Source organism: Mesoplodon bidens (genome assembly GCF_964165515.1).
Source record: "Mesoplodon bidens genome assembly, chromosome: 2".
NCBI classification, from domain to species: domain Eukaryota; kingdom Metazoa; phylum Chordata; class Mammalia; order Artiodactyla; family Ziphiidae; genus Mesoplodon; species Mesoplodon bidens.
In genome coordinates this window covers 129,469,171-129,494,591 of record NC_138177.1, presented here as the reverse complement: position 1 = coordinate 129,494,591, position 25,421 = coordinate 129,469,171, and the positions used below count along the sequence as shown (strand labels likewise).

The 25,421-nt window shown below is 41.2% G+C and overlaps 1 protein-coding gene across 3 annotated transcripts in view; it reads left to right on the top strand.

Moving 5' to 3' along the window:
* Positions 1 to 25,006, top strand: part of LOC308609245 (3',5'-cyclic-AMP phosphodiesterase 4B-like) — a gene marked incomplete at its 5' end in the record, with an annotated part of 516,453 nt that extends 491,447 nt beyond the window's left edge. For all 3 annotated transcript variants that reach the window (XM_081222908.1, XM_081222907.1, XM_081222909.1), the window contains 3 exons: positions 13,764 to 13,800; positions 13,933 to 14,003; positions 24,826 to 25,006. In XM_081222908.1, the coding sequence (XP_081079034.1) occupies positions 13,764 to 13,800; positions 13,933 to 14,003; positions 24,826 to 24,916 (199 nt within the window). In that variant the 3' untranslated portion in view covers positions 24,917 to 25,006. The remainder of the gene's footprint in view (positions 1 to 13,763; positions 13,801 to 13,932; positions 14,004 to 24,825) is intronic.
* Between the last annotated feature and the right edge of the window lie 415 nt (positions 25,007 to 25,421).

The following is a 25,421-nucleotide window of genomic DNA, read 5'->3' as shown; positions in this document are numbered from 1 at the left end:
TTAAATGAGACATTAAACAAGATGGACTTAATTGATATTTATAGGACATTCCATCCAAAAACAATAGAATACACTTTCTTCTCAACTGTGCATGGAACATTCTCCAGGATAGACCATATCTTGGGTCACAAATCAAGCTTTGGTAAATTTAAGAAAATTGAAATTATATTAAGTATCTTTTCTGACAACAATGCTATGAGACTAGATATCAATTACTGGAAAAAAACTGTAAAAAATAAAAACACATAGAGGCTAAACAATATGCTATTAAATAATGAAGAGATCACTGAAGAAATCAAAGAGGAAATCAAAAAATACCTAGAAACAGATTACAATGAAAACACGATGGCCCAAAACCTATGGGATGCAGCAAAAGCAGTTCTAAGAGGGAAGTATATGGCAATACAATCCTACCTCAAGAAACAAGAAACAACTCAAATAAACAACCTAACCTTACACCTAAAGCAATTAGAGAGGAGATTTGTTCAAGATGGCAGAGTAGAAGCACATGCTCTCACTCCCTCTTGCAGGAACACCAGAATCACATCTAACTGCTGAACAGTCATCAACAGGAAGACACTGGAACTCACCAGAAAAGATACCCCACATCCAAAGACAAAGGAGAAGCCACAATGAGATGGTAAGAGGGGTACAATCACAATAAAATCAAATCTCGTAACTGCTGGGTGAGTGACTCACAAACTGGAGAACACATACCACAGAAGTCCACCCACTGGAGTGAAGGTACTGAGCCCCATGTCAGGCTTCCCAATCTGAGGGTCCAGCAATGGGAGGAGGAATTCCTAGAGAGTCAGACTTTGAAGACTAGCGGGATTTGATTGCAGGACTTTGACAGAACTGGGGGAAACAGAGACTCTACTCTTAGAGGGCACACACAAAGTAGTGTGCACACCAGGACCCAGGGGAAGAAGCAGTGACCCCATAGTATACTGAACCAGACTTACCTGCTAGTGTTGGAGTGTCTGCTGCAGAGGCAGGGGGTGGCTGTGTCTCACCGTGAGGACAAGGACACTGGCAGCAGAAGTTCTGGGACATACTCCTTGGCATGAGCCCTCCCAGACTCTGCCATGAGCCCCACCAAAGAGACTGGATAGGCTCCAGTGTTGGGTAGCATCAGGCCAAAAAACCAACAGGGTGGGAACCCAACCCCACCCATCAGCAGACAAGTGGATTAAAGTTTTACTGAGCTCTGCCCACCAAAGCAACAGCCAGCTCTACCCACCACCAGTCCCTCACATCAGGAAACTTTCACAAGCCTCTTAGATAGCCTCATCCACAGGAGGGCAGAGAGAAGAAGCAAGAAGAACTACAATCCTGCAGCCTGTGGAACAAAAACCACACTCAAAGGAAGATAGACAGAATGAAAAGGCAGAGGGCTATGTACCAGATGAAACAACAAGATAAAACTCCAGAAAAACAACTAAATGAAGTAAAGATAGGCAACCTTCAGGAAAAAGAATTCAGAATAATGATGGTGAAGATGATCCAGGACCTCGGGAAATGAATGGAGGCAAAGATCGAGAAAATGCAAGAAATGTTTAACAAAGATCTAGAAGAATTAAATAACAAACAAACAGAGGTAAACACTACAATAATTGAAGTGAAAAATACACTAGAAGGAATCAATAGCAGAATAACTGACACAGAAGAACGGATACGTGACCTGCAAGGCAAAATGGTGGAATTCACAGCTGCAGAACAGACTAAAGAAAACAGAATGAAAAGAAATGAAGACAGCCTAAGGAACCTCTGGGACAACATTAAGTGCAACAACATTCACATTATAGGGGTCCAGAAGGAGAAGAGAGCGAGAAAGGACCCGAGAAAATATTTGAAGAGATTATATTCGAAAATTACCCTAACATGGGAAAGGAAATAGCCACCCATGTATAGGAAGTGCAGAAAGTCCCATATAGGATAAACCCAGGGAGAAACATGCCGAGACACATAGTAATCAAGTTGCCAAAAATTAAAGACAAAGAAAAATTATTGAAAGCAGCAAGGGAAAAATGACAACATACAATGGAACTCCCATAAGGTTAACAGCAGATTTCTCAGCAGAAACTCTACAAGCCAGAAGGGAGTGGCATGATATACTTAAAGTGATGAAAGGGAAGAACCTACAACCAAGATGACTCTACCTGGCAAGGATCTCATTCAGATTCAGTGGAGAAACCAAAAGGTTTACAAACAAGCAAAAGCTAAGAGAATTCAGCCCCACCAAACCAGCTCTACAACAAATGCTAAAGGAACTTCTCTAAGTGGGAAACACAAGAGAAGAAAAGGACCTACAAAACCAAACCCAAAACAATTACAAAAATGGTCATAGGAACATACATATCAATAATTACCTTAAACGTGAATGGATTAAATGCTCCAACCAAAAGACACAGCCTTGCTGAATGGATAAAAAAACAGGAACCATATATATTCTGTCTACAAGAGAACCACTTTAGACCGAGCGACACATACAGACTGAAAGTGAGGGGATGGAAAAAGATATCCAATGCAAATGGAAATCAAAAGAAAGCTTGAGTAACAATACTCATATTAGATAAAATAGACTTTAAAATAAAGAATGTTACAAGAGACAAGGAAGGAGACTACATAATGATTAAGGGATCAATCCAGGAAGAAGATATAACAATTATAAATATATATGCACCAACATAGGAAAACCTCAATACATAAGGTAACTGCTAACAGCTCTAAAGGAGGAAACCGACAGTAACACAATAATACTGGGGGACTTTAACACCTCAATTACACCAATGGATGGATCATCCAAACAGAAAATTAATAAGGAAACAGAAGCTTTAAATGACACAATAGACCAAATAGATTTAATTGATATTTATAGGACATTCCATCCAAAAACAGCAGATTACACTTTCTTCTCAAGTGCGCACAGAACATTCTCCAGGATAGATAACATCTTGGGTCACAAATCAAGCCTCAGTAAATTTAAGAAAATTGAAATCATATCCAACATCTTTTCTGACCACAACGGTATGAGATTAGAAATGAATTACAGAGGAAAAAACGTAAGAAACATAAACATATGGAGGCTAAACAGTACGTTACTAAAAAACCAAGAGATCACTGAAAAAATCAAAGAGGAAATCAAAAACTACCTAGAGACAAATGATAATGAAAACACGACGATCTAAAACCTACTGGTTGCAGTAAAAGCAGTTCTAAGTGGGACGTTTCTAGCTATACAAGCCTACCTCAAGAAAAAAGTAAAATCTCAAATAAACAATCTACCCTTACACCTAAAGGAACTGGAGAAAGAAGAATAAACAAAACTCAGAGTTAGTAGAAGGAAAGAAATCATAAAGATCAGAGCATGAAATGAAATAGAAACAAGGGAAAAATAGCAAAGATTCTATAAAACCAAAAGCTGGTTCTTTGAGAAGAGAAACAAAATTGTTAAACCATTACCCAGACTCATCAAGAAAAAGAGGGAGAGGACTCAAATCAATAAAATTAGAAATGAAAAAGGAGAAGTTACAACAGACACTGAAGAAATACAAAGCGTCCGAAAAGATTACTACGAGCAACTCTATGCCAATAAAACGGACAACCTGGAAGTAATGGAAAAATTCTTGGAGAGGTATAACTTTCCAAGAGTGAACCAGGAAGAAATAGAAAATATGAACAGACCTATCACAAGTAATTAAATTGAAACTGTGATTTAAAATCTTCCAACAAACAAAAGTCCAGGACCAGATGGCTTCACAAGTGAATTCTATCAAACATTTAGAGAAGAGCTAACACCCATCCTTCTCAAACTCTTCCAAAAAATTGCAGAGGAAGGAACACTCCCAAACTCATTCTACAAGGCCACCATCACCCTGATACCAAAACCAGACAAAGATGTCACACACACACACACAAAAATTACAGGCCTATATCACTAATGAACATAGATGCAAAAATCCTCAACAAGATACTAGCAAACAGAATCCAACAGCATATTAAAACGATCATACACCATGATCAAGTGGGGTTTATCCAAGGAATGCAAGGATTCTTCAATACATGCAAACCAATCAATGTGATATACCACATTAATAAACTGAAGGATAAAATCCATATGATCATCTCAGTAGATGCAGAGAAAGCTTTTGACAAAATTCAACACCCATTTATGATAAAAACCCTCCAGAAAGTAGGAATAGAGGGAAGTTACCTCAACATAATAAAGGCCATATATGACACCGACAGCAAACATCATTCTCAATGGTGAAAAACTGAAACCATTTTCTCTAAGATCAGGAAAAAGACAAGGTTGCCCACTCACACCACTATTATTCAACATAGTTTTGGAAGTTTTCACCATAACTGTCAGAGAAGAAAAAGAAATAAAAGGAACCCAAATTGGAAAAGAAGAAGTAAAACTGTCACTGTTTGCAGATGACATGATACTATATATAGATAATCCTAAAGATGCCACCAGAAAACTACTAGGGCTAATCAATGAATTTGGTAAAGTAGCAGGGTACAAAATTAATGCATAGAAATCTCTTGCATTCCTATACAGTAATGATGAGAAATCTGAAAGAGAAATTAAGAGAAATTAAAGAAATTAATAGAAATTAAAGAAAAATTAAATCTGAAATAGAAATCTGAAAGAGAAATTAATAAAATACCTAGAAATAAACCTACCTAAGGAGACAAAAGACCTGTATGCAGAAAACTCTAAGACACTGATGAAAGAAATTAAAGATGATACAAACAGATGGAGAGGTATACCCTGTTCTTGGATTGGAAGAATCAACATTGTGAAAATGACTATACTACACAAAGCAATCTACAGATTCAATGCAATCCCTATCAAACTACCACTGACAATTTTCACAGAACTAGAACAAAAAATTTCACAATTTGTATGGAAACACAAAAGACCCCGAATAGCCAAAGCAATCTTGAGAACGAAAAACGGAGCTGGAGGAATCAGGCTCCCTGACTTCAGACTATACTACAAAGCTACAGTAATCAAGGCAGTATGGTACTGGCACAAAAACAGAAATATAGATCAATGGAACAGGATAGAAAGCCCAGAGATAAACCCACGCACATATGGTCACCTTATCTTTGATAAAGGAGGAGGAATGTACAGTGGAGAAAGGACAGCCTCTTCAATAAGTGGTGCTGGGAAAACTGGACCAGGTACATGTAAAAGTATGAGATTAGATCACTCCCTAACACCATACACAAAAATAAGCTCAAAATGGATTAAAGACCTAAATATAAGGCCAGAAACTATCAAACTCTTAGAGGAAAACATAGGAAGAACACTCTATGACATAAGTTACAGCAAGATCCTTTTTGACCCACCTCCTAGAGAAATGGAAATAAAAACAAAAATAAACAAATGGGACCTAATTAAACTTACAAGCTTTTGCACAGCAAAGGAAACTATAAACAAGACTAAAAGACAACCCTCAGAATGGGAGAAAGCATTTGCAAACAAAGCAACGGACCAAGAATTAATCTCCAAAGTTTACAAGCAGCTTATGCAGCTCAATATTAAAAAAACAAACAACCCAATCCGAAAATGGGCAGGAGACCTAAATAGACATTTCTCTAAAGAAGATATACAGATTGCCAACACACACATGAAAGGATGCTCAACATCACTAATCATTAGAGAAATGCAAATCAAAACTACAATGAGGTATCACCTCACACCAGTCAGAATGGCCATCACCAAAAAATCCACAAACAATAATTGCTGGAGAGGGTGTGGAGAAAAAGGAACCCTGTTGCACTGTTGGTGGGAATGTAAATTGGTACAGCCACTATGGAGAACAGTATGGAGGTTCCTTAAAAACTAAAAGTAGAACTACTATATGACCCAGCAATCCCACTACTGGGCATATACTCTGAAAAATCTATAAATCAAAAAGAGTCATGTACCACAATGTTCATTGCAGCACTATTTCCAATCGCCAGGAAATGGAAGCAACCTAACTGTCCATCGACCCATGAATAGGTAAAGAAGATGTGGCACATATATATAATGGAATATTATTCAGCCATAGAAAGAAACGAAATTGAGTTATTTGTAGTGAGGTGCATGGGCCTAGAGTCTGTCATACAGAGTGAAGTAAGTGAGAAAGAGAAAAACATGTACTGTATGCTAACACATATATATGGAATCCAATATATATATATATATATATATATGGTTCTAAAGAACCTAGGGGCAGGACAGGAATAAAGATGTAGATGTAGAGAATGGACTTGAGGACATGGGGAGGGGGAAGGGTAAGCTGGGACGAAGACGTATATATACTACCAAATGTAAAATAGATAGCTACTGCGAAGCAGCCTCACAGCACAGGAAGATCAGATCGGTGCTTTATGACTGCCTAGAGGGGTGGGTTAGGGAGGGTGGGAGGGAGACGCAAGAGGGAGGGGATATGGGGATATATGTATATGTATAGCTGGTTCACTTTGTTATACAGCAGAAACCAACACAGCACTGTAAAGCAATTATACTCCGATAAAGATGTTAAAAAGAAAACAAACCAGAGCTTAAAAAAATAGTAAGGGCACATTTTCATAATAAAGAATAGTCCTTCCCAAGAAAACACAGTTGTAAACATGATCTCATCCTATCAAAGATACTAATAACAAGATGTATTAAAAGCTTTGAGTGAATAAAAATAGCCCAGAATTTTGTTTTGGAAATATTTCAGCATGACAGTAAAACTTTCATGTGTTTGTCAGTTTAGACATTTATATTTCTCAACACAACAAGAAGTAGAAGTTGAATATCCAGATTCTTCTGAAATTTTGTTTTATCAGGACCATGTTGGAAAATCCAGTTTTACACAGGTATTTTGAGCTAACCTGAAGTAATGCTCTCAAAGCTATTTCACCCGATTATTACTCTTCAGGATGATTTGAAATAGAGGAACAGCAGCCCCTGAACCTCTTACTGCTTCTCCTGCCTTCTACCCATAAAGCCAAGAAAAAGAAGGACAGTAATAAGTTTGGAGTCTTGATGTGAAGGCCGCTGGATGGGGGTTTCAGTGTGTTCCCTGCTCAGGAGCCCCTCTCTCCAGAGCAGAACAGTCATGAATTTACACAAGAGGTAGAAAACTTTGCATAATTCCTCAGCATTAAATCTTAACAGTAGAGACAACACCAGCTTTTTAAAATTTCTCATCTCAGCTATTTCAGGAGGAAACATATAGGCAGGGAGAATGAGTGAAAAAGATATCGAGTTAAAAAGTGAATGGAGGGGCTTCCCTGGTGGCGCAGTGGTTAAGAATCTGCCTGCCAATGCAGGGGACACGGGTTCGAGCCCTGGTCTGGGAAGATCCCACATGCCGCGGAGCAACTAAGCCCGTGCGCCACAACTACTGAGCCTGCGCATCTGGAGCCTGCGCTCCGCAACAGGAGAGGCCGCGACAGTGAGAGGCCTGCGCACCGCGATGAAGAGTGGCCCCCGCTCGCCGCAACTAGAGAAAGCCCTCGCACAGAAACGAAGACCCAACACAGCCATAAATAAATAAATAAATAAATAATAAATTTATAAAAAAAAAAAAAAAAAAAGTGAATGGAACATTAAAAGTGGCTTTAGCATACAGCAACAAAAGAGAGACTGAAGTAATGCTTTCTAGCAAAGAAAACAAGATCGCCATTGGATCCCAAAAGGAAATTTCACATGCTTTCCTAGATGTGGCAATAATTTATTGGTTTCTGTTTCGTTCCTGTGCTGTAGTCATCTTTAACGTAATGTCTTTGTATACCAAGGTACAGATTTCCCAGTAGGAACATAAAGTACCGGAAACTGGTGAGGCCAGTTAGATTGCCCCAAACTGTGGCGGGAACCACCCTGGACAGGAACAAGTTTTAATTATCCACCAATAAAGCCACAAGGAAGCAAGATCCATGTTTCCTTCATTTGGTCATCCCATTTGTAGTCTTACACAGACAAGGAACTTTTTAAAGCCACCATTTGTATGAGAAGTAAGTAGTCTCTAGAGAGAGTGGTCAAGAGAAATGAGATCTGAGAACCAAAAGGAAAAGCAGAAATAAGAGCGCACTTAAATTTAAGACCTGTTTATTGATGGACTACCAAAAAAGTACAATGTGGTGTCTCAGACTTGAGTTACAGCCATCATACTTACTAGCACCACGGCTTTAGGACATTGAGTATTTCTCGTAGTGTCTAAATTACCTGTAAATAAAAGCACACCTTTACTAAGCATTTCCTATATACTATTTAAAGTCCTTTACATATTTTAATTCATTTAATCCCTATAACCTCAAGGTAGTTGGTGCTGTAATTTTCTTGTCTTAAAGATGAGGACACTGAAGTACAGAGAGGTTAAGTAACCTGCCCAGTAAATGGGGAATCACGGCTTAAATCCAGGGAGTCTAGATGATTAAACCATATGGTTATCCAGTACATAAACAGACTCTAAATAATGATGAAAAATAAAAATAATGATACGAATCTCTGCTCTGCCTGCCTTTCCAGCTGTTATGAAGATTATATACATCCTTTCTTTTAACAAAAATTTACTTACCTTTAGGCACTTTGCAAACAAATGAGACATTTTCTTTGTCTTCAGGGGAGCTAAAAGATTAGGAAGTCAATAGGCAGTTGTAATGCCTTCGGAAAAGGGCAATGTCCGTGGAAAGGGATGCACTGGACTTTGAGAGATCTGGCCAGGCAAGGCGAGCAGCCTGCTTCGAGAGGTTACAGCTAAGCTAAAGGAGTTAGCCAGGCAGAAAGGTGTGCAGGAGGAAGGGCTATGTGCTCACTAACTCTCTTGTTGTCAAGAACATTGGGGGAACCACAGCTCAATATGGCTCAGGCAGAGAACGTGAAAGGATGAGGAAGTGGTGAGAGATGAAGCCAGAGAAGTAAGCAGTTCCCTCATCACGAAGGCCTATGTGAGGAGTTGGCATTTATGCTGCAGACAAGCAGTGGGGGGCTACGAAAGGCTTTAAAACAGGAAAATACATAATCAGATGAATGTTTTTGAAAGATAACTCTGATTACAGTCTAAAGAACAGTTTGAAGGGTGGACAAGCCTAAAGATGTTTCCAAGAGCCAAATGGGAAGCTGCTTTGGTAATCTGCATCTTAAAGGATGGGGATCTACATTAGAACAGATCCAGTGGGCGATTCATAAATATTTCAGCAGATGTTGGTGGTTGACTGTGGGATGAGGGAAAAGAAGGTTTCAGGCTTGACCAACAAGATAGGTGATTGCACCATTCCCCAGGGTCAAGCACATACTCTTACCACATGAAATAAGGGACATGAAAATGCTTTGTAAACTGTAAAGTACAATATAAATATTAGTTCCCTTGATTGTAATGGGGGCAGAAATGACTACCCTAAAGAAGTTCTCACCAGCTGGGAAGATAGACATGATACCTACTATAATGAAATAATGATACCTACTACTAATACAAATAACTATAACTAACGAAAGTGCCTTTATGTGCCTAGCACTGTTGTAAGAGTTGTACATATATAATAACTTATTTAATTCTCACAACACCCCATTTTACAGATGAAGAAAGTGAGGCATAGAGAGGTTGCCTAATGTCTCATAGTTAGTAATAGTGCAACTGAGAAACAAACCAATGCTGTCTGGCTCCAAAAGCTGTGCTCTTAACTACAATAGCATATGTCTCTCTCTAAAGCAGACGAAAATTAGTATTACAAGAAAAGTACGAGTAGTCATGAAATAGAGGAAGTTAATATTAATAAAACGCAGAGCGTAGCAGTAGGAAGCAGCAGTTTTGCTTCCTAGAAAAGCATTCATTGTTGAGAGCAGACCTACACTCAATTCTAAGACCCACAGAGTTCTGATCTCCAATTATCCTACAAAATTGTAATGCTCTTGTTTTGTCACTAGATGGTGCTCGTGCCACGGTTCTGAATATCTGGCCTCATTCCTGAGAGGTCTTGTCCGCTCTAGTGGTTTGGACAACTAAGAAGTACATCAGTTTTCATAACCAATCAAGTGTTTTGTTACATTCATGCATTTTATTATTAATGTACAAAATTATGATTTTAAAAATTTAGAACCGTTTTATAAATAATCTGGCTATAACTCAAATAGAAGTTTTTTTCTTTTGTTTCTTCAACTTGCTATGAGTTACCTATGAATTATCTGATCGTTTCTCTAGCAGCTACTGTCTGATATACAGCATTAGCTTTTACAGCTCAAATTCTTTAAGGGACCCAGTGCTGGGGATCTGAAAATTCGTCTCTTGCCTCTGAGTATTCTGCTCTCCTAAAATTCAAAACTTTCATAATAATAGTCATTTTGACACCGAGCCCTCTCTTAATGTGTTTTTTCTTTTAACCTCTGTGTAATCATTAGTTTGTACAGTTTTAGTAACTCCCCACTCATGCAACAATACATCAGCTTTAGGTACTACATATGTATGAGATTTGCTTGTATCATCTAACTTGTTGGACATGTAGACTCCAGAAATCCAGGAGCCATAGATGACCTACTTAAGTCTAACACTGTCACTTTATACCCAACTCACCCTGATGTCTTCTGATCAATGTGAACTTCACAGCAGAAGTCTGAACAAATAGAAAGATATTTCACCCATCTCCAAAAAAATAGCATGGGAAGGGGCAGTTCTTGTAATAGCTCACCACCCTGCATTTATCACAACTGCTCCGGTCTTAACAAGAGCCCTGAGGTTCTTCCTTTGACTCTCTCTCTCTATACACCTCACTCCAGGAAGCCACTCCCTGCCATTGCTTTAAGGGGCCCCACTGTTGTAGGCACCTCCTAAATCTCTAGCTCTAACCCCCATATTTCAGTCTTCCCACTTGCTGTTTCCACCAGGATATCAACGAATATCTTAAAACTCAACATGTGAGAAAGTGACACGTCTCCTCCAACTCCTCCTCACTTTTTAACTTCTACTCACGACTTCACTATTTTCCCAGATACCCATTTTTAAAACTGAAAATAGTATTTCTTTAAGACCCCATATCCAATTCAATGCCAAGTCCTTGGCAAGACGTTCAGGGTCTCTTCCAGTTGCCTTTTCCTGTTTCTTCCTCTGCCTCACCAATGTCTTCTCATCAGAATGACGGCGATACCCCGCTAACCCATCTTCCTGGCTCTGTCCTCTCTTCCATCCATCTCTTGTATCCATAGCATTTTATTGGGTTGGCCCAAAAGTTTGTTCAGATTTTTCCATAAGATGTTATGGAAAAAACTGGGACTTCCCTGGTGGCTCAGTGGCTAAGAATCCACCTGCCAATGCAGGAGACATGGGTTCCATCCCTGGTCCGGGAAGATCCCATGTGCCGGGGAGCAACTAAGCCTGTGAGCCACAACTGCTGAGCCTGCACTCTAGAGCCCGAGAGCCACAACTACTGAGCCCAAGAGCCACAACTACTGAGCCCGCGAGCCACAACTACTGAAGCCCGCGTGCCTGGAGCCCGTGCTCCACAACAAGAGAAGCCACACAATGAGAAGCACGCGCACTGCAGCCAAGAGTAGCCCCCGCTCGCTGCAACTAGAGAAAACCCATGTAACAACGAAGACTCAACGCAGCCAACAAAAAACAAAAAAACAGACGAACTTTTTGGCCAACCCAATACTTTCTAAAGCACTTTTCTGTTTGCCCTATCTCACTAAAAACCTTCACTGGCTCATTTCTTTTTTTTTTTTTTGCGGTACGCAGGCCTCCCACTGCTGTGGCCTCTCCTGCTGTGGAGCACAGGCTCCGGACTTGCAGGCTCAGCAGCCATGGCTCACGGGCCCAGCCGCTCCACGGCATGTGGGATCCTCCCAGACCGAGGCATGAACCCGCGTCCCCTGCATCGGCAGGCAGACCGTCAACCACTGTGCCACCAGGGAAGCCCCTGGCTCATTTCTTTTACTGAGTTGAGCACCAGCTCCACAACCGTTGTCCACAATGTCCATAACGTGGGTGTGGGGGGACCTTTGAGTCTTATCCCCTACAAATGTCTGTCACTGCTCAGCTCTAAACAGCCACCAGGCATCTCCATGTTCAGGACTTTCCCATTTCAATGCCTCGGTTCTTGCATTGTTCTCATTAGTAGCACCTACCATCTGTGCCTTTTAAAGCCTGCCCTTCAAGGTTCATCTCGAATACCACTCATTCAATCAAGCCTTTTCTACTATGTCTAATCTGTAATTATCACATCTCCTTTGCACCTCATTAAGTATCAATTGTTTGTATTTCTCATTCTGTATTTATAATATCTACTGCAGTGTTTTGGACATTTTACTGTCTCCTCTGTTTTAATTTGTGGGGATCATGAATTCTGTATAATTCAATCAACTATGCAGGGTCGTCATAAAACAGGAAACATAATGTTTAAAAGCATAGATTTTTGGAATCAGTCTTAGTTCTTTCATTTATTAGCTGTGTGCTAGTTAAGCAGTTGCTTACTTGCTCTGAGTGTTGATATTATCTATAAAATTGGAATAAGAGTCGTTGCCCCAGTTCTTGTTACAAGAATTAAATGAGATTTCATGCAGGGGCTGACAGATGGTAATCACTCAAAGAATGCTTACTCTTGTCAGTGTTCTTTTTATAGTCACGAAGTCACTGTACAAATCAGATGCACAGGAAGTTTAATGAAATTGAAGGGGGACTTCTAGCTAAAGACCAAGGTAGAAAGGAAAATATTGTATTAAATAATACCCCAAAGTAAAAGCCCATGCTAGAGAAGAGGCCCCCAAGGATGTAGGTGTTATCCAACCCTGGATCCCTAGGCCTCACTTAATGCCTGGTACTGGACAGGTGTTTAATAACCATTGGTTGCACTCCCGTAGTTAGCGGATAAGGTGCCATATATGTGTGGTGATCGTGAAGACAGAGAAGATGATCAGACAGTGAAGGAAACTCATTGTCCACCACCTTCTGTGTGACTGTTATGATTTATACTGTGATAGCTAATTGGCCTGATTGTGCGTCTGCAGCTCAGTCCAGCCTGTCTTCTAATGGTTTTAATGGAGACGTTGCTGAATGTGGATTTAAGAAGAGGTTTCAAAGCATGTGTCAGAGAGAGAGTGCACTTCTGAAAAGACACTTTTGACTCTTCCTAAGTACAGATTTATGTAACACTAGGTTCAGCTTAATCAGATCTTTGGAACAAAGTGAGAGACAATGATATAATAGTAGGTTCAGTCCCTACACTATACTCCCTTAAAAGCTTTTCCTTCAGTACTTTAAGAAAAAAGTTGTCTTAAAAACAAAAAGTAATGGGATTCCCAGACAGAAATCTGTGTTTAAATGGCATTAAGGTTGTGGTTCAAATCAACAAAAGCCAGGAAATCCAAAGTTAACCTTTATCCAGACTGTTACGCCATTTTTTCCAACTCTATGTGTGCCTGTGAGCAGCCCTCCTTTTGAATTTCCTGGCTCTGGCAACAAAAGTCCACAAATTGCTCTGAATTACAGTACTCTGGGTCTGCTATTTAACGGGAAAATACGCTGAAGATATATGCTTACTTGCAAGTGTTTTTATGTATAGCCACTGTAAATCCAGGAGCCATGAACCTGGTGGGTTTTTTTCTTTCGAGTTCCTGAAATCCCCATCTGCACCTAAATCAGTCCTGCCTTATATCCAGGTGGAAGAATTTGTATAACGTTTGTGTTGCTAACACTGATGAAGTTTCATATTACAGCTTATATGACACAGTTATAATTCAAATGCATTTTAAAAATGTTTCTTTTCTCTCTTTTCACCAGACATGGCGATGACTTGATTGTAACGCCTTTTGCCCAGGTATGTATCATGCTGGCCTGGCTCGTTCTCACTCTGTCTCTGGGTGTAGTTTCTAAGTGTAGCCTCTAAACCTCCCCATTCCTTTCCTTTTGTTCCTAACCATTCCTAACAGTGGAAACATTTTACTTATAGGTCCTTGCCAGCTTGCGAAGTGTGAGAAACAACTTCACCGTACTGACAAACCTCCATGGAACATCCAACAAGTAAGCATGCACTTTTTGTGGAGTTATAAATCCTTTCCATAAAGGCGAAACCCTGAACAGCACTAAAAAAAACCCCACAACCCAACACTCATGCATGGAAATTTGCCCTCCTAGCTAGGTTAGGATACATGATAAAATTTAAAGTAGGATGGATCACCACAGTATTTTAGAACTGGTAAGATGTTAGAAATTAGTCCAGATCTTATTATCTTTGTGCCTTTAACACTTAGTAGACAGGAGTTCAACAGATGAAAAAATGAGATGGGTTTTTTTTTTTTTACCTTTGTATTTACTACTTGAAAGTGTGAATACTCATCAGTAAAGGCCATAAATTCTATTAAAGTTCTTTTGGAATAAACTATTAATGAGTTCAGAGAATTCAAACTTAAAATTACACGTACCAAAAGTTCAGGTCCAGGTTGCCTTTTTTTTTTTTTTTTTTTTTTGCGGTATGCGGGCCTCTCACTGTTGTGGCCTCTCCCATTGCGGAGCACAGGCTCCGGACGTGCAGGCTCAGTGGCCATGGCTCACGGGCCCAGCTGCTCCGCGGCATGTGGGATCCTCCCGGACCAGAGCATGAACCCATGTCCCCTGCATCGGCAGGCAGACTCTCAACCACTGCACCACCAGGGAAGCCCCAGGTTGCCTATTTTTTGATAATATATAAACAGATTCATGTAATTTGATGATAAGAGTGGGATTATCTTCTCTTCTGCCCTTAATGAGCTACATAAGCTTGGCCATTTCAACTAACAGGGCTGAACCTTGGTTTCCTCATCTGTTAAACAAGAGGTTTGAACTTAATAATACTGCAGTAATTTTCTCCTCTGAAATCATTTCAATCTGTGGGTCTAAGTGCTATGCAGTTCACTATCCAGCAATTTAAAACTCATCACAGGGATCAGAAGGTCATGGAATCAATGATCCTGGGATGGTAGGGCCAGAGGAGAACTTTGAGAAATGACTCAGTCTCTCTGTTTTACAGAAGGAGAAATCAGGCCCTCAGAAATCCAGCAAGTTGCTAACAACTACACCATAGGCTAGAGATGCACCAGGGCCAAATCCTAAATCTCCTGATTTTTCTCAGCTAGTGTTCATTATAGGACACCCTGTCTCTCCAGTCTTTGTGAAATTATTCATTGACCCTCTACTATGCTTTTATCCAAATTTTTATTGCGTGGAGTTGTTAAAAGCGAGAGTAAACCCTGCTTTGAAAGCTAACTTTTCCGTTCACTGTTCTATCCCTTTTCCCGGAGCTTCCTGTGAGAGTCCTGCATAGCCCCGTGGAGTTTTCCCATTGTTGGTCTCTCCTCCTCTAAACTGTTCTCCAAACTGCCACCAGAGTCCTCTTTCTCACTTGCTGTTTGGCCATGTCACTCTCCAGCTTGAGGCACTTCAGTGGTCCACTCTAATCATTATGATAAAGTTTAAATGCGTGTGCTTGACCCCAAGGCACCACATGATCCAGCTCAAGGTACTTTGATTGATTATTGATTGGGTTTATATTGGATGCAGTATACAGGAAAGCTAGAGTCTTGCCCAGCCTCATTTGTAGTGGTGCTTCCTGTTTATTGTTAAATAATTCACTCAACAAGTATTTATTTAGTGTACTATTCATCCACACATATATGTGTGTACTTAACAAATATGTATTGAGCACCACCTTGTACCAGGCACTGGTGATATAATAGTGACCGAAACAGACAATTCTCTGCACTTTCAGGGTTTACATTCTGATGGGAAGTGCCAGGGACTACAGAGGTGTACAATCAGACCAGGTCTCTGGCCACATGGAATCACATTCTAACAGTTGCAGCCTGGCTGTTCCCTGCATGTTCTATTCTCCATCCTAATTATGGACTTACTGTTCTCACTTCCTAAAGTGTCTCTCTCCACCTGCCAGTGATTGCCTCACTGAATCCTGCTTGTCTTTTACAACACTCATTTGTGGTACCTCACCAGGATGCTTCCCCTGACCCTACCAAGCCTGGTTGAGCACCCCCCCCCCAGTGGCCCCAGAGCACTCTGCAAATCATGTATGGATCTCTGCCACGACCACTAGACTGTGTGTCCCCGTAAGGACACTTGAAATTTACATTTACTTTTCCTTGACTTTCTAAGAATTAGCAGAATGCCTGACACATAGTGTGTGCTCCATAAGTATTCGTCATGCATATAAATCTCTGAATTACAAATTGTTAGAGAAAGACCACCAAATGTTTCGAAAATTATTTTTTCGGAAGTGATCCTTTCCATTTTTCCATCTTTTTTTCTTTATAGGATATGGCCTCTGGGGCTTTATTTATTGGCTTCATAACTCAGTTCTACCAATTGAAAATTATGTAACTTGGACAAGTTACTTCACCTCTCCAGAGCTCAGTTTCCCAATCTATAAAATAGGGTTGCTCTGAGGATGAAATGAGTTAATATTTGTAAAGCATTTATAATAGCATCTAGCACATAGTAGTAGGTGCTCAATAAATGTGAGTTATTATAAGTGATAGTTACGGTTCTCTTGCTGAATCCAGAAAGAGTGTAATACTTTGCAGTTTTCACATCCATTATCACAGTTATCATCACCGTAAATGATGTTTATGACCCACATATTGCCACCACACTATGGACAAGGAAACAAAGCTCAGGGAGATTAAATGACTAGTGCAAAACCAGCTCACTTCTGAGGGGATGAGCAGAGCCAGTGTTGAAACATAGTATCCTGATTCTCCTGCAGTGCTCTTTTGTAGGAAAACTCAGTTTTTTTCCTTCCTCTGTAGGGAAAAACCCAGTTCTTCCCTCCCGGGTTTGTCTTCCCAGTGAGTCTTCTTTACTAGTCACACAAAACACTTCACTTCTGACACTTCTGGTCACCAAATACGTGGAGGTTTTCCCCCTCACAACAGCAAGAAAATGTCCGACACCAGCTGGGTGTCCCACAGTTTAACTCAATCCTGATGCTATCTGACATAGCATCAGATCCCACCGGTTAAGGGCTCAGTCCCACAAGATTGCCCACTGCCTCCCTCCCCACTTCAGACACCAGTTGTAAGCTCAAGTTATCATCTTTGATTGTGACCCACCAGCTATAAGATTCCAACGACACCCCCCTTAATTAATTTCATTAATTTGTTCGAGCAGCCCACAGAACCCAAGGAAACATTTACTCATGTTTACCAGTTCATTAAAGGATATGATAAAGGATACAGGTGAACAGCCAGATGAAGAGGGCAGAGTCTGAGAGGGTCCTGAGTGCAGGAGTTTCTTCCCCTTGGAGTTGGGGTCCATCACCCTCCTGGTGTGGATGTGTTTGCCAGCCTAGAAGCTCTCTGAATCCTGTATTATTAGGATTTGCTGGAGGCTTCTTCACATAGGCATGATCAATTATTAACTCCATTCCTAACCCCTCTCTCTTTTCTGGAGGATGAGGGGTAGGGCTGAAAATTCTAAGCTTCTAATCATGGCTTGTTGTTTCTGGGGACCAGCCCCCATCCAGGAGAAATCCAGGACCCCACCCAGAGTCACCTCATTAGAACAAAAGATGCTGCTAGTGCTCTTATTACTTAGGAAACTACAGGGAATTTTAGGACCTCTGTGTCAGGAAGCAAGGGTAGAGAACAATATATGTATGTTCTACTATCTCACATCTTTCCATTTATTATACCTATTCAGTCTTCTGGGTTATGGGACGAAATCTCTGAAGGCTTTGGAACAGAGTCATTTATGAAGAACTTATGGAATAGCTGAAGGTCAGAAAGCCTGAAGCAGAGACATGAGCTAGGAGAGCATTTCAGGAATTAAAATATGAAGAGTAAAACCCTGGACCAAGATGATAGAGGTAGGAATTGAGGAGGAAGAGATTAATAAGGATACATTCCAAAGGCTTCTTTAACATAGCAGGGCTCAAGGCCACTACACTGCACAGCTCCATGGAGAAGGGGTGCCAGTGGTGATGTGTCGGGGTGTTTTCAGTTACTGGTTTGTTGTCATGGGCTCGGAGGTCCTTCCTCTGTTAAAGCATTGGGGAATTAAGCCTAACCCTCCTTATTATAGGCTGTCAGCTGAAGTTACTTTCTCGAGATCAGATTTTTCCATAGCCTTGGGGGTTTTGAGCCACATAAACCTCCATAGTTGCCATATTCAGAGTGCCTTAAGACCATAGTTGCCATATAGAGAGCTCACCCAGAGCCAATTCTCACACTCTGGCTGAGGACCACCCTCCAAATCATGGCTGTTTGTGTCATCTCTGGTCCAAACCACACTCGGCAAACATAATAGACCAGCAGTAGAATAGTTGCATCTAATGATCATTCCCAAATCCATACCCATATTTGTACAGAGTTGATCCTCCTACTGAGTTCAAGTACTTCCTTAAAACCAACATGTCCACCACTAGAGCTTCACCAAAGGGAGTTGAGATTGCCTTGGTCTAGCTCTGGCTGAGAAGTGAATGATGGAGCAGCCTGGCAGGGGCAGTTTGGAAAACTGAGGGTCCATTTAATGCACTCTATTCTATTCTTAGATAGTCAATACCCTCAAACAAATAAAGACAACAGAAGACAATATTATCTGTCAGGAATGGATCCACCATGCTAAGAGCATTCCCCCTCCCACCCCAACCCAGATATTCACTTTTCTCAACAATTGAAACTGTAAGGTTCATGGAACTCAGAAGTCGTTTTCTGGAATATTTGACTTGGGTTCCAAAGTGCTACTCCTTGCCTTGAATGTAACATTTAAGCAATAATTATGTCCTTGGAATGGTTTTCATGAGACATTTGGATAATGTGTTGTTTTTATATGAAAAGGAACTCCCACATAGAACTATAATTCTCATAAGTCAAGATTCCCTTTATCTTTTGGCTCTTTGCTCAGCATAAAATCAGTTCATTGTCTGTCTGAGCTTTACCACCCAAAGGGTGAAAATCTCAAAGTTCCTACTGAGGTGAATTCCTTGCACTTCCTTGAAATGTTCTATTGAGAGATGCTTGATTGGGCTTGTATTTCTTGGCTTCAGATTAAAACCTATATATCCTTTGTCCCAGGAATTTTGAAACTATGGCTTTCATTTAGAGTTGTTCATTCGGATAAGCATTCCCTAAATCATTTACTGACTTTAAACAGACTGATGGAGAAATCACATGTGAATGAGAGTACCTACATTCAGCAGACTGATAACCAGGGAATTGAGCTGGGAGCAAAGAGCTGTCCCCATTATCCAACTCTGTCACTAACATCACATACATCACTGGTGGCTACCGGGAGATCATGTAACATCACTGTATTCACATTCTTCCGAGGTATAATTAAATGAACATGTATGAAATCTTTGAGAAAGAATTAATAACCACTGTTTTTTTTTTTCAGGCTTTCATTGCCTTGTGTCCTTTGGCATGGCATTTAAATTAGCTGAGAATAATAAAAATCTTGAGCATTCAGAGCTGGACAGAACCTAGCCAAATTTCCTCAGAATAAGGGAGGAAATATATGTAAAACCTCTCACACAGGAGCTGGCACTTTGTAAATTAGCAGAAAATGTTAGTTGCTGCCTGTTCTCCCCAGGTGAGGAAGAAACTGAGAAGTTCAGTGAGTTGCCCAGGGCTATATGGTTAGAAGGTGCCAGAACCAGGATTAGAATTCCTGTCTTCTTATTCATAGTCCAGCTCTTTTTCCACTGTGTTATTCAGGGCTGGCAAGTATTAACTGCTGTGGCCATATTATCCTCCCTGTTAACATAACCATCTTTACAACCCAGGCGTAGAACTTATGATTCTTCTGTAAGTTAGGGACCTTTGGACTCGTAATGGGCAACCAGTGCCATTTTCTTCTGGCACTCATCACAGTTTTCTAATTGGTCCTCTCATGCCCCACAAGCAATAATGCAGCCTCCAGATGTCATTCATTCATTTAAAATGTATCGAGCTTCTTCTTTGCACCAGCTCTTGAGAAAAAGTGATGAACGTTTATAAACGTACTCCTTGCCTTTCCAAAGCTTACACACACAGATGCTCACCCGAATTAACAACTCTAAATAAAAGTTATATTTTCAAAATAACTCCTGGGACAAAGGAGTTTATGTAAATTGTGTAATTTTTAAGAAGTCATTGGGAGGATCAGGTGCTATGTGTCGCTGTGCTATTAAGAAAGCAGAGATTTCCAATATGGAGGGTCTCTTGGTTCTATGTCTCTTTTCACAGAAGTCTTCTTTGGAACTCAGGAAGATAGTTAAAATAAAAGTAGTAAAAAAATGTATTATCAATCTAATCAACAGCTATTGACTACCTATATCGTACCAAATACTTTGTCAATTATAAGGTTACAAAGATGAATGAAATTCAATCTTTGTTTAAATTTCTCACAGCCTAGTTGAGACAGACAAGAGAATGGGAATTGTAATGCAGTAAGAGCAGCACTAGGGTGGGGCATAGGAAAGTATAGGTAGCCCAGTGACAAGTCACAGGAGGGAAGGATCCTCTGAGGTGATGCCGGAGTGCAGTCCTAGAACATGTGAAGGAGTTTGCCTCTTAAAGAGGAGGAGAAAAGTGGTCAGAGGAGCAAAATACGTGCAAAGTGTGGAGTATGTAAAACCAAGACTATAGAGGAAAAGGAAACCAGATAAAACATTCATATGGTATTTGGCTTCTCAAATCATTTTCACATCAATGGTTTATTCAATCGACAGTTTACCAATATTTAAGGAGTTCCTACTTTACGTGAGGGAAGTTGGTAGGTCCTGCAGAGGGCACATGAAAGGGGTCAGAACTGGAGCCCACCATCAGTGGGTCATAGATTAGGGGTGGGGATAGACCATGGCCATATGAGTTGTAACATGAGGAAATAACCCAGAAGGTACAAATGAAGCACCATGCGAGATTAGAGGAGGAATCATTTTTTAGCTTCCTTTTCAGGAAGGAAGAAATTTTCCTCTTTCCTTCTAGGTTCTTCTGGCTGGTCTAAGAATTAAGTGGACACGAGACAGATTAGTAGGAGAAAGTCAAACAGAAGTTTAATAGCATGTATACATGGGAGAGGCCCAGGAAAACTAAGTAACTGGACAAAGTGGCTGAAACCCTCACCTTAAACACCATTTTCAGCTAAAGACCAAAGAGGATCTTGTGGGGTAGGGGTTTGGGACTTGAAAAGGAAGGAAGGCAATTGACGTGGAAGTGGAAAAGCAAATGTTTGGTAAATAAATGTTTGCCGGACCGTGCAGACAGACAATGGCACACAGAATGGAATTTTAACAAACAGATTTTGCTGGGTTCCTCCCTGTCTACCATACCTAGTTCTGTGGTCAGAGCTCCCTTCCTCTATTTACATTCTTTTAGGCTGTTAAGGGAAAGGTCAAAGTTTCTTCCTCAGTCTTTCGGGCCTTTTCAGCTTGAAATAATCCGTATGCCAAGAGCATTTTGGGTAGCAAGTTTTCCTCCCTACAATAGCATTCTTTGGAGAAGATGACATTTGACCTTTGAAGGTATGATTCTGATAATGGGTTTTTTTCTCCCACACATCCAAGAAATTCTCTGATACCAGCTGGGTGTCCTATAATTCAGTTCAGTTCTGACATTATTAACTTGGAGATAGCGTCAGATCCCGTGGGTTAAGTGCTCAGTCCTACAAGACTGCCCCTCCTCCGCACACCCCTCTCCCACTACACACACTGGGGACCCCAGTGGAAAGCCCAGGCTCTTGCCGGGGCTTCTGACCCACTGGCTATATGTTGGAGGTTCCCAGGAGCCCTTTCTTGGGTTCAATGAACTTGCTAGAGGGACTCACAGAACCCAGAGAAACATTTTACTTATAGATCACTGGCTTACTATAAAAGGAAATGACTCAGGAACAGCCAGATGGAAGAGATGCAGAGAACAAAGAAGAGGGTGCCGGGGGGGTGGGGGGGGGAAGGAGCGCAGAGCTTTCACGCTCTCCAAGTGCATCACTCTCTCTGAATCTCCACGTGTCCACCAACCCAGTCTTTTTGAGTTTTTATGAAGGCTTTGTTACAAAGGTATGGTTGATTAAATCATTGGCCATTGGTGACTGAACTCAATCTCCAGGCTCTCTCCCCTCCCCAGAGGTTCAGGGTGGGCCTAAAGCTCAAACTCTCTAATCACATGGTTGGGTTCCCTGGCAACCCCCTCCTTAGGTTATGTAGTTGCTGGTCCAAAAGTCACCTCATTAACATAGCAAAAGACACCTTGATGGCTTTCCTCACTTAGGAAGCTCCAAGGATTTTCGGAGCTCTGTGCCAAAAATGGAGCCAAAGGCCAAATATATATGTATATTTCTTACCATAACTGGCAATGTTATAGAATGGAGGTGATACTTAAATGTGCAGATTTGTGAGAGGAAAGCTTCCTTCACAGAGGAACGGCCTGAGCAGCGTCAGGAAAGGAAGAGCACATGTTCAAGAAGAAGGAAGTGATCAAGTTTGGCCTTGGCAAAGTATGAGTTAGTTCTTTCCCTCATTCATTCATTCATTCTTCCATTCAATGAGTATTTACTGAGTGGTTGACATATAAAAGCATATGTTGAGGCCAAAGAGCAGACTTTGAATGCCAGGCTAAGGAGTTTGGAATTTAATCTCTTAATATTTCTGAAAAACAGCCCTCAGTATTGGTGCAGGTGTTATCAGCAGATGGGATAGTACAAAGAAAATGCACTTTGAATTCAGAAAGACTTAGCTTTGAATCCTGACCTTGCTGTTATAAGCCATGTGTGCTTCAGCATATTTCTTAACTTCTCTGAGCTTCAGTTTCCTTATCCTTAAAGTAAGATGATGATACTCTCAATGGAAGCTAAGAAGTACCCAGCACAGTGCCTAGCAGCACAGTGCCTAGCAGAGAAAAGCACACATTGGATGGCAACTTCCCTTTGCTTGTCACCGCAGGAAAGCAGAATGTGTGATCCCAAAATATGCCACTTTGGCACATGGATTATTTCGAGCTGAAGGCAATCAAGACCCAGCAGATTCAAGAAAAACTTTCACCTCTCCTTCAACTACCTAAAATAATTGTAGTTGGGGGCCTGGCTGAAAGAAAGACAGAGCTAATATCAGAGATAACTTTTATCTGAATGACCCATCTGTATGGCAGAGCAAACATCTAATTACAAATCATCTGCTCTTCTCATTGTCTGGTGAATGACCCTCCTAAGCTTTGAAGCCCTAGGCTCCTGTTCCATTCCTTAGCTCACGATGACAGATAAGTCTCAACTGCTTGACTTGCCCTTGGGTCTCATATTCTTATGGGGCTCCCTTAAGTATGTAGTTAAATTTGTTTGTCACCTGTTAATCTGTCTTATGTCAATTTAATTAATAGACCAACCAAAAGAACCTAGAAGGGTAGAGAAAATTTCCTCCCTTACATCATACATGAAAATTTCATGCCACAGAGAGTTTAAAAGTACCTTGCCTAGAATCACCCAGCTAGTAAATGAGTGATAAATATGAACCCTGTCCATCAGACCCTGCAACAATAAGATATTTTTACCTTGAAGCTCTATTACACCTAAGGGACCAAAAATGGATTTGGAATACTTTAAATCTAGGAAAGTAATTTTGTGGCCACACCAGTAGGGAAACCCTTCCTTTTCAACCCCTTTGCAGGCCATTTAGAACTTGGCTTCCTTCCCAACCTTGCCAGTGCATCAGAATTCACAGAGCAATAGTAAAGTTACAGATTCTCACGCCTTGTCCCAGATACCCTGAAATAGACCCTCCAGGGATGGGGAAGGGAATCATATTCTCAATAGCTCCACAAGTGATCAAATGGCATCCATGTTTGAGACCCATTGGCCTGGAGTGCCACTCTCTTGCTTACTGCTAATATCCTGCTTGCCCTTTAGTGGGGCAGATGGCCCTCTATACCAATGGCTCTGGAATGTGGCCTCCAGATCAGCAACATCAGCACCATGTGGCACTAGTTAGAAATGCAAACTCTCAAGCCCACCCCAGGCAAACTGAATCAGAAACCCTGCAAGTAAGGTTCAGCAGTGTGTCTTAATGAACTCTGCAGGTGATTCTCTGCACCCTAAAGTTTGAGGGCCACTGCTCTATCCTGTTTTTGGGAGGCTCTCTAGCAATGCACCCTGAATCCTGGAGAGTCTGGCAAAGCATGAGAAGGATGGCAAGAGCAGCAAAGAAAATCAGGGTTTTGGGGGGAGGGGGGTAAAAAAGATAAAGAAGGAAGAAAGAAGAACAAGAAAGAAAAGGAGAAGGAACCCTAATATTTGTGGAGCATGAGTGTGTTTGCTTGTTTCATTTGACTTGCTTTGTGATGTAGAATAATGCCCAGTTCGACCATGAAAAGCCTTTTCCGTAAGTTAGGCCACCTAGATTGCTGTTCCTAATGGCTATGTGACCTTTGGCGAGTGATTTCATCTCTCTGGGTCTTAGATTTCTGAGGTGCAAAAATGGGAGGCCTGGACTGATTAATCTCCAAGGGCTCCTCTGGCTGTAACTTTCTATAGCACTGCCCAAAGGAGTTGGGATTCATGCTTATATTTGGTGTCATTTCTGAGCAAGGGTATCATCTTTGGAGGGCCTCCTAGGGTAGGGAAACCTAAACCAGAAGGACTGGTTGGGGACCTGGAGTAAATGACTTCCTTCCTGGAGTGCTGGAGCATCCGGGAGGCTGTGCATAGGGAAATTCCAAGCCATCTGGATGTGAGAATTGCAGTCACCCGCAAGTTACAGGAGCCCGCCTTCCAGAGATAGCATTATGTCACTAGGTAGCTCATTCTGACCTGGAAAACTTCCCAGTGATCATGGGGGTGCAGGGAGGGGTATTCATACAGAGACTCAGACCTTCCTTTCTCTCCCTCTCCACAGGAGGTCTCCAGCTGCTAGTCAGCCATCTGTCTCCAAAGTCAACCTGCCAGGTAAGCCATGTTATGAGGCTTATCTCCATGTTTCCAAATAACAAATGTGCCTCTTTTCCAGAACCTTTTGTAGAATAATAGCATTTGTTTGCACATCACGGCCCTCCAAATAGGTCTCTTGGTGACTTTTTTCAAAGGCAGGCTGGAGCTTTACTTCACTCCATGTGAAACCAAATGAAAAGCAGTATGAAATAATTTTCCCATCCTGTGCATGCCTCAGCTTTCAGAATGTGATGGATGTGTGGTCATGCTGCTTCCCAGAACAAGAGCAGGAGTGCAGCTTTGACCTCAGCTTGCCGGCCCCAGTGAACTCCAGGAGAGCTAACCTCAAAGGTCCCAGGTGCTCCCACATTGGCCTGAGGGCCCCATGGTGAATGTTAGTGGTTTTCCTCTTAGCGTCAACTATACATCCCACTTGAATCTACATCCTTTCCAGGTGTGAAACCAAAGGCTCTTTCCAGGTCACAAATCATTTCTTTTGGAGGTCATCCAACTTTGTTCCTCAAAGGTGTTTTTTGTAAGAGAAACCTAACCTCTCATTTTTTT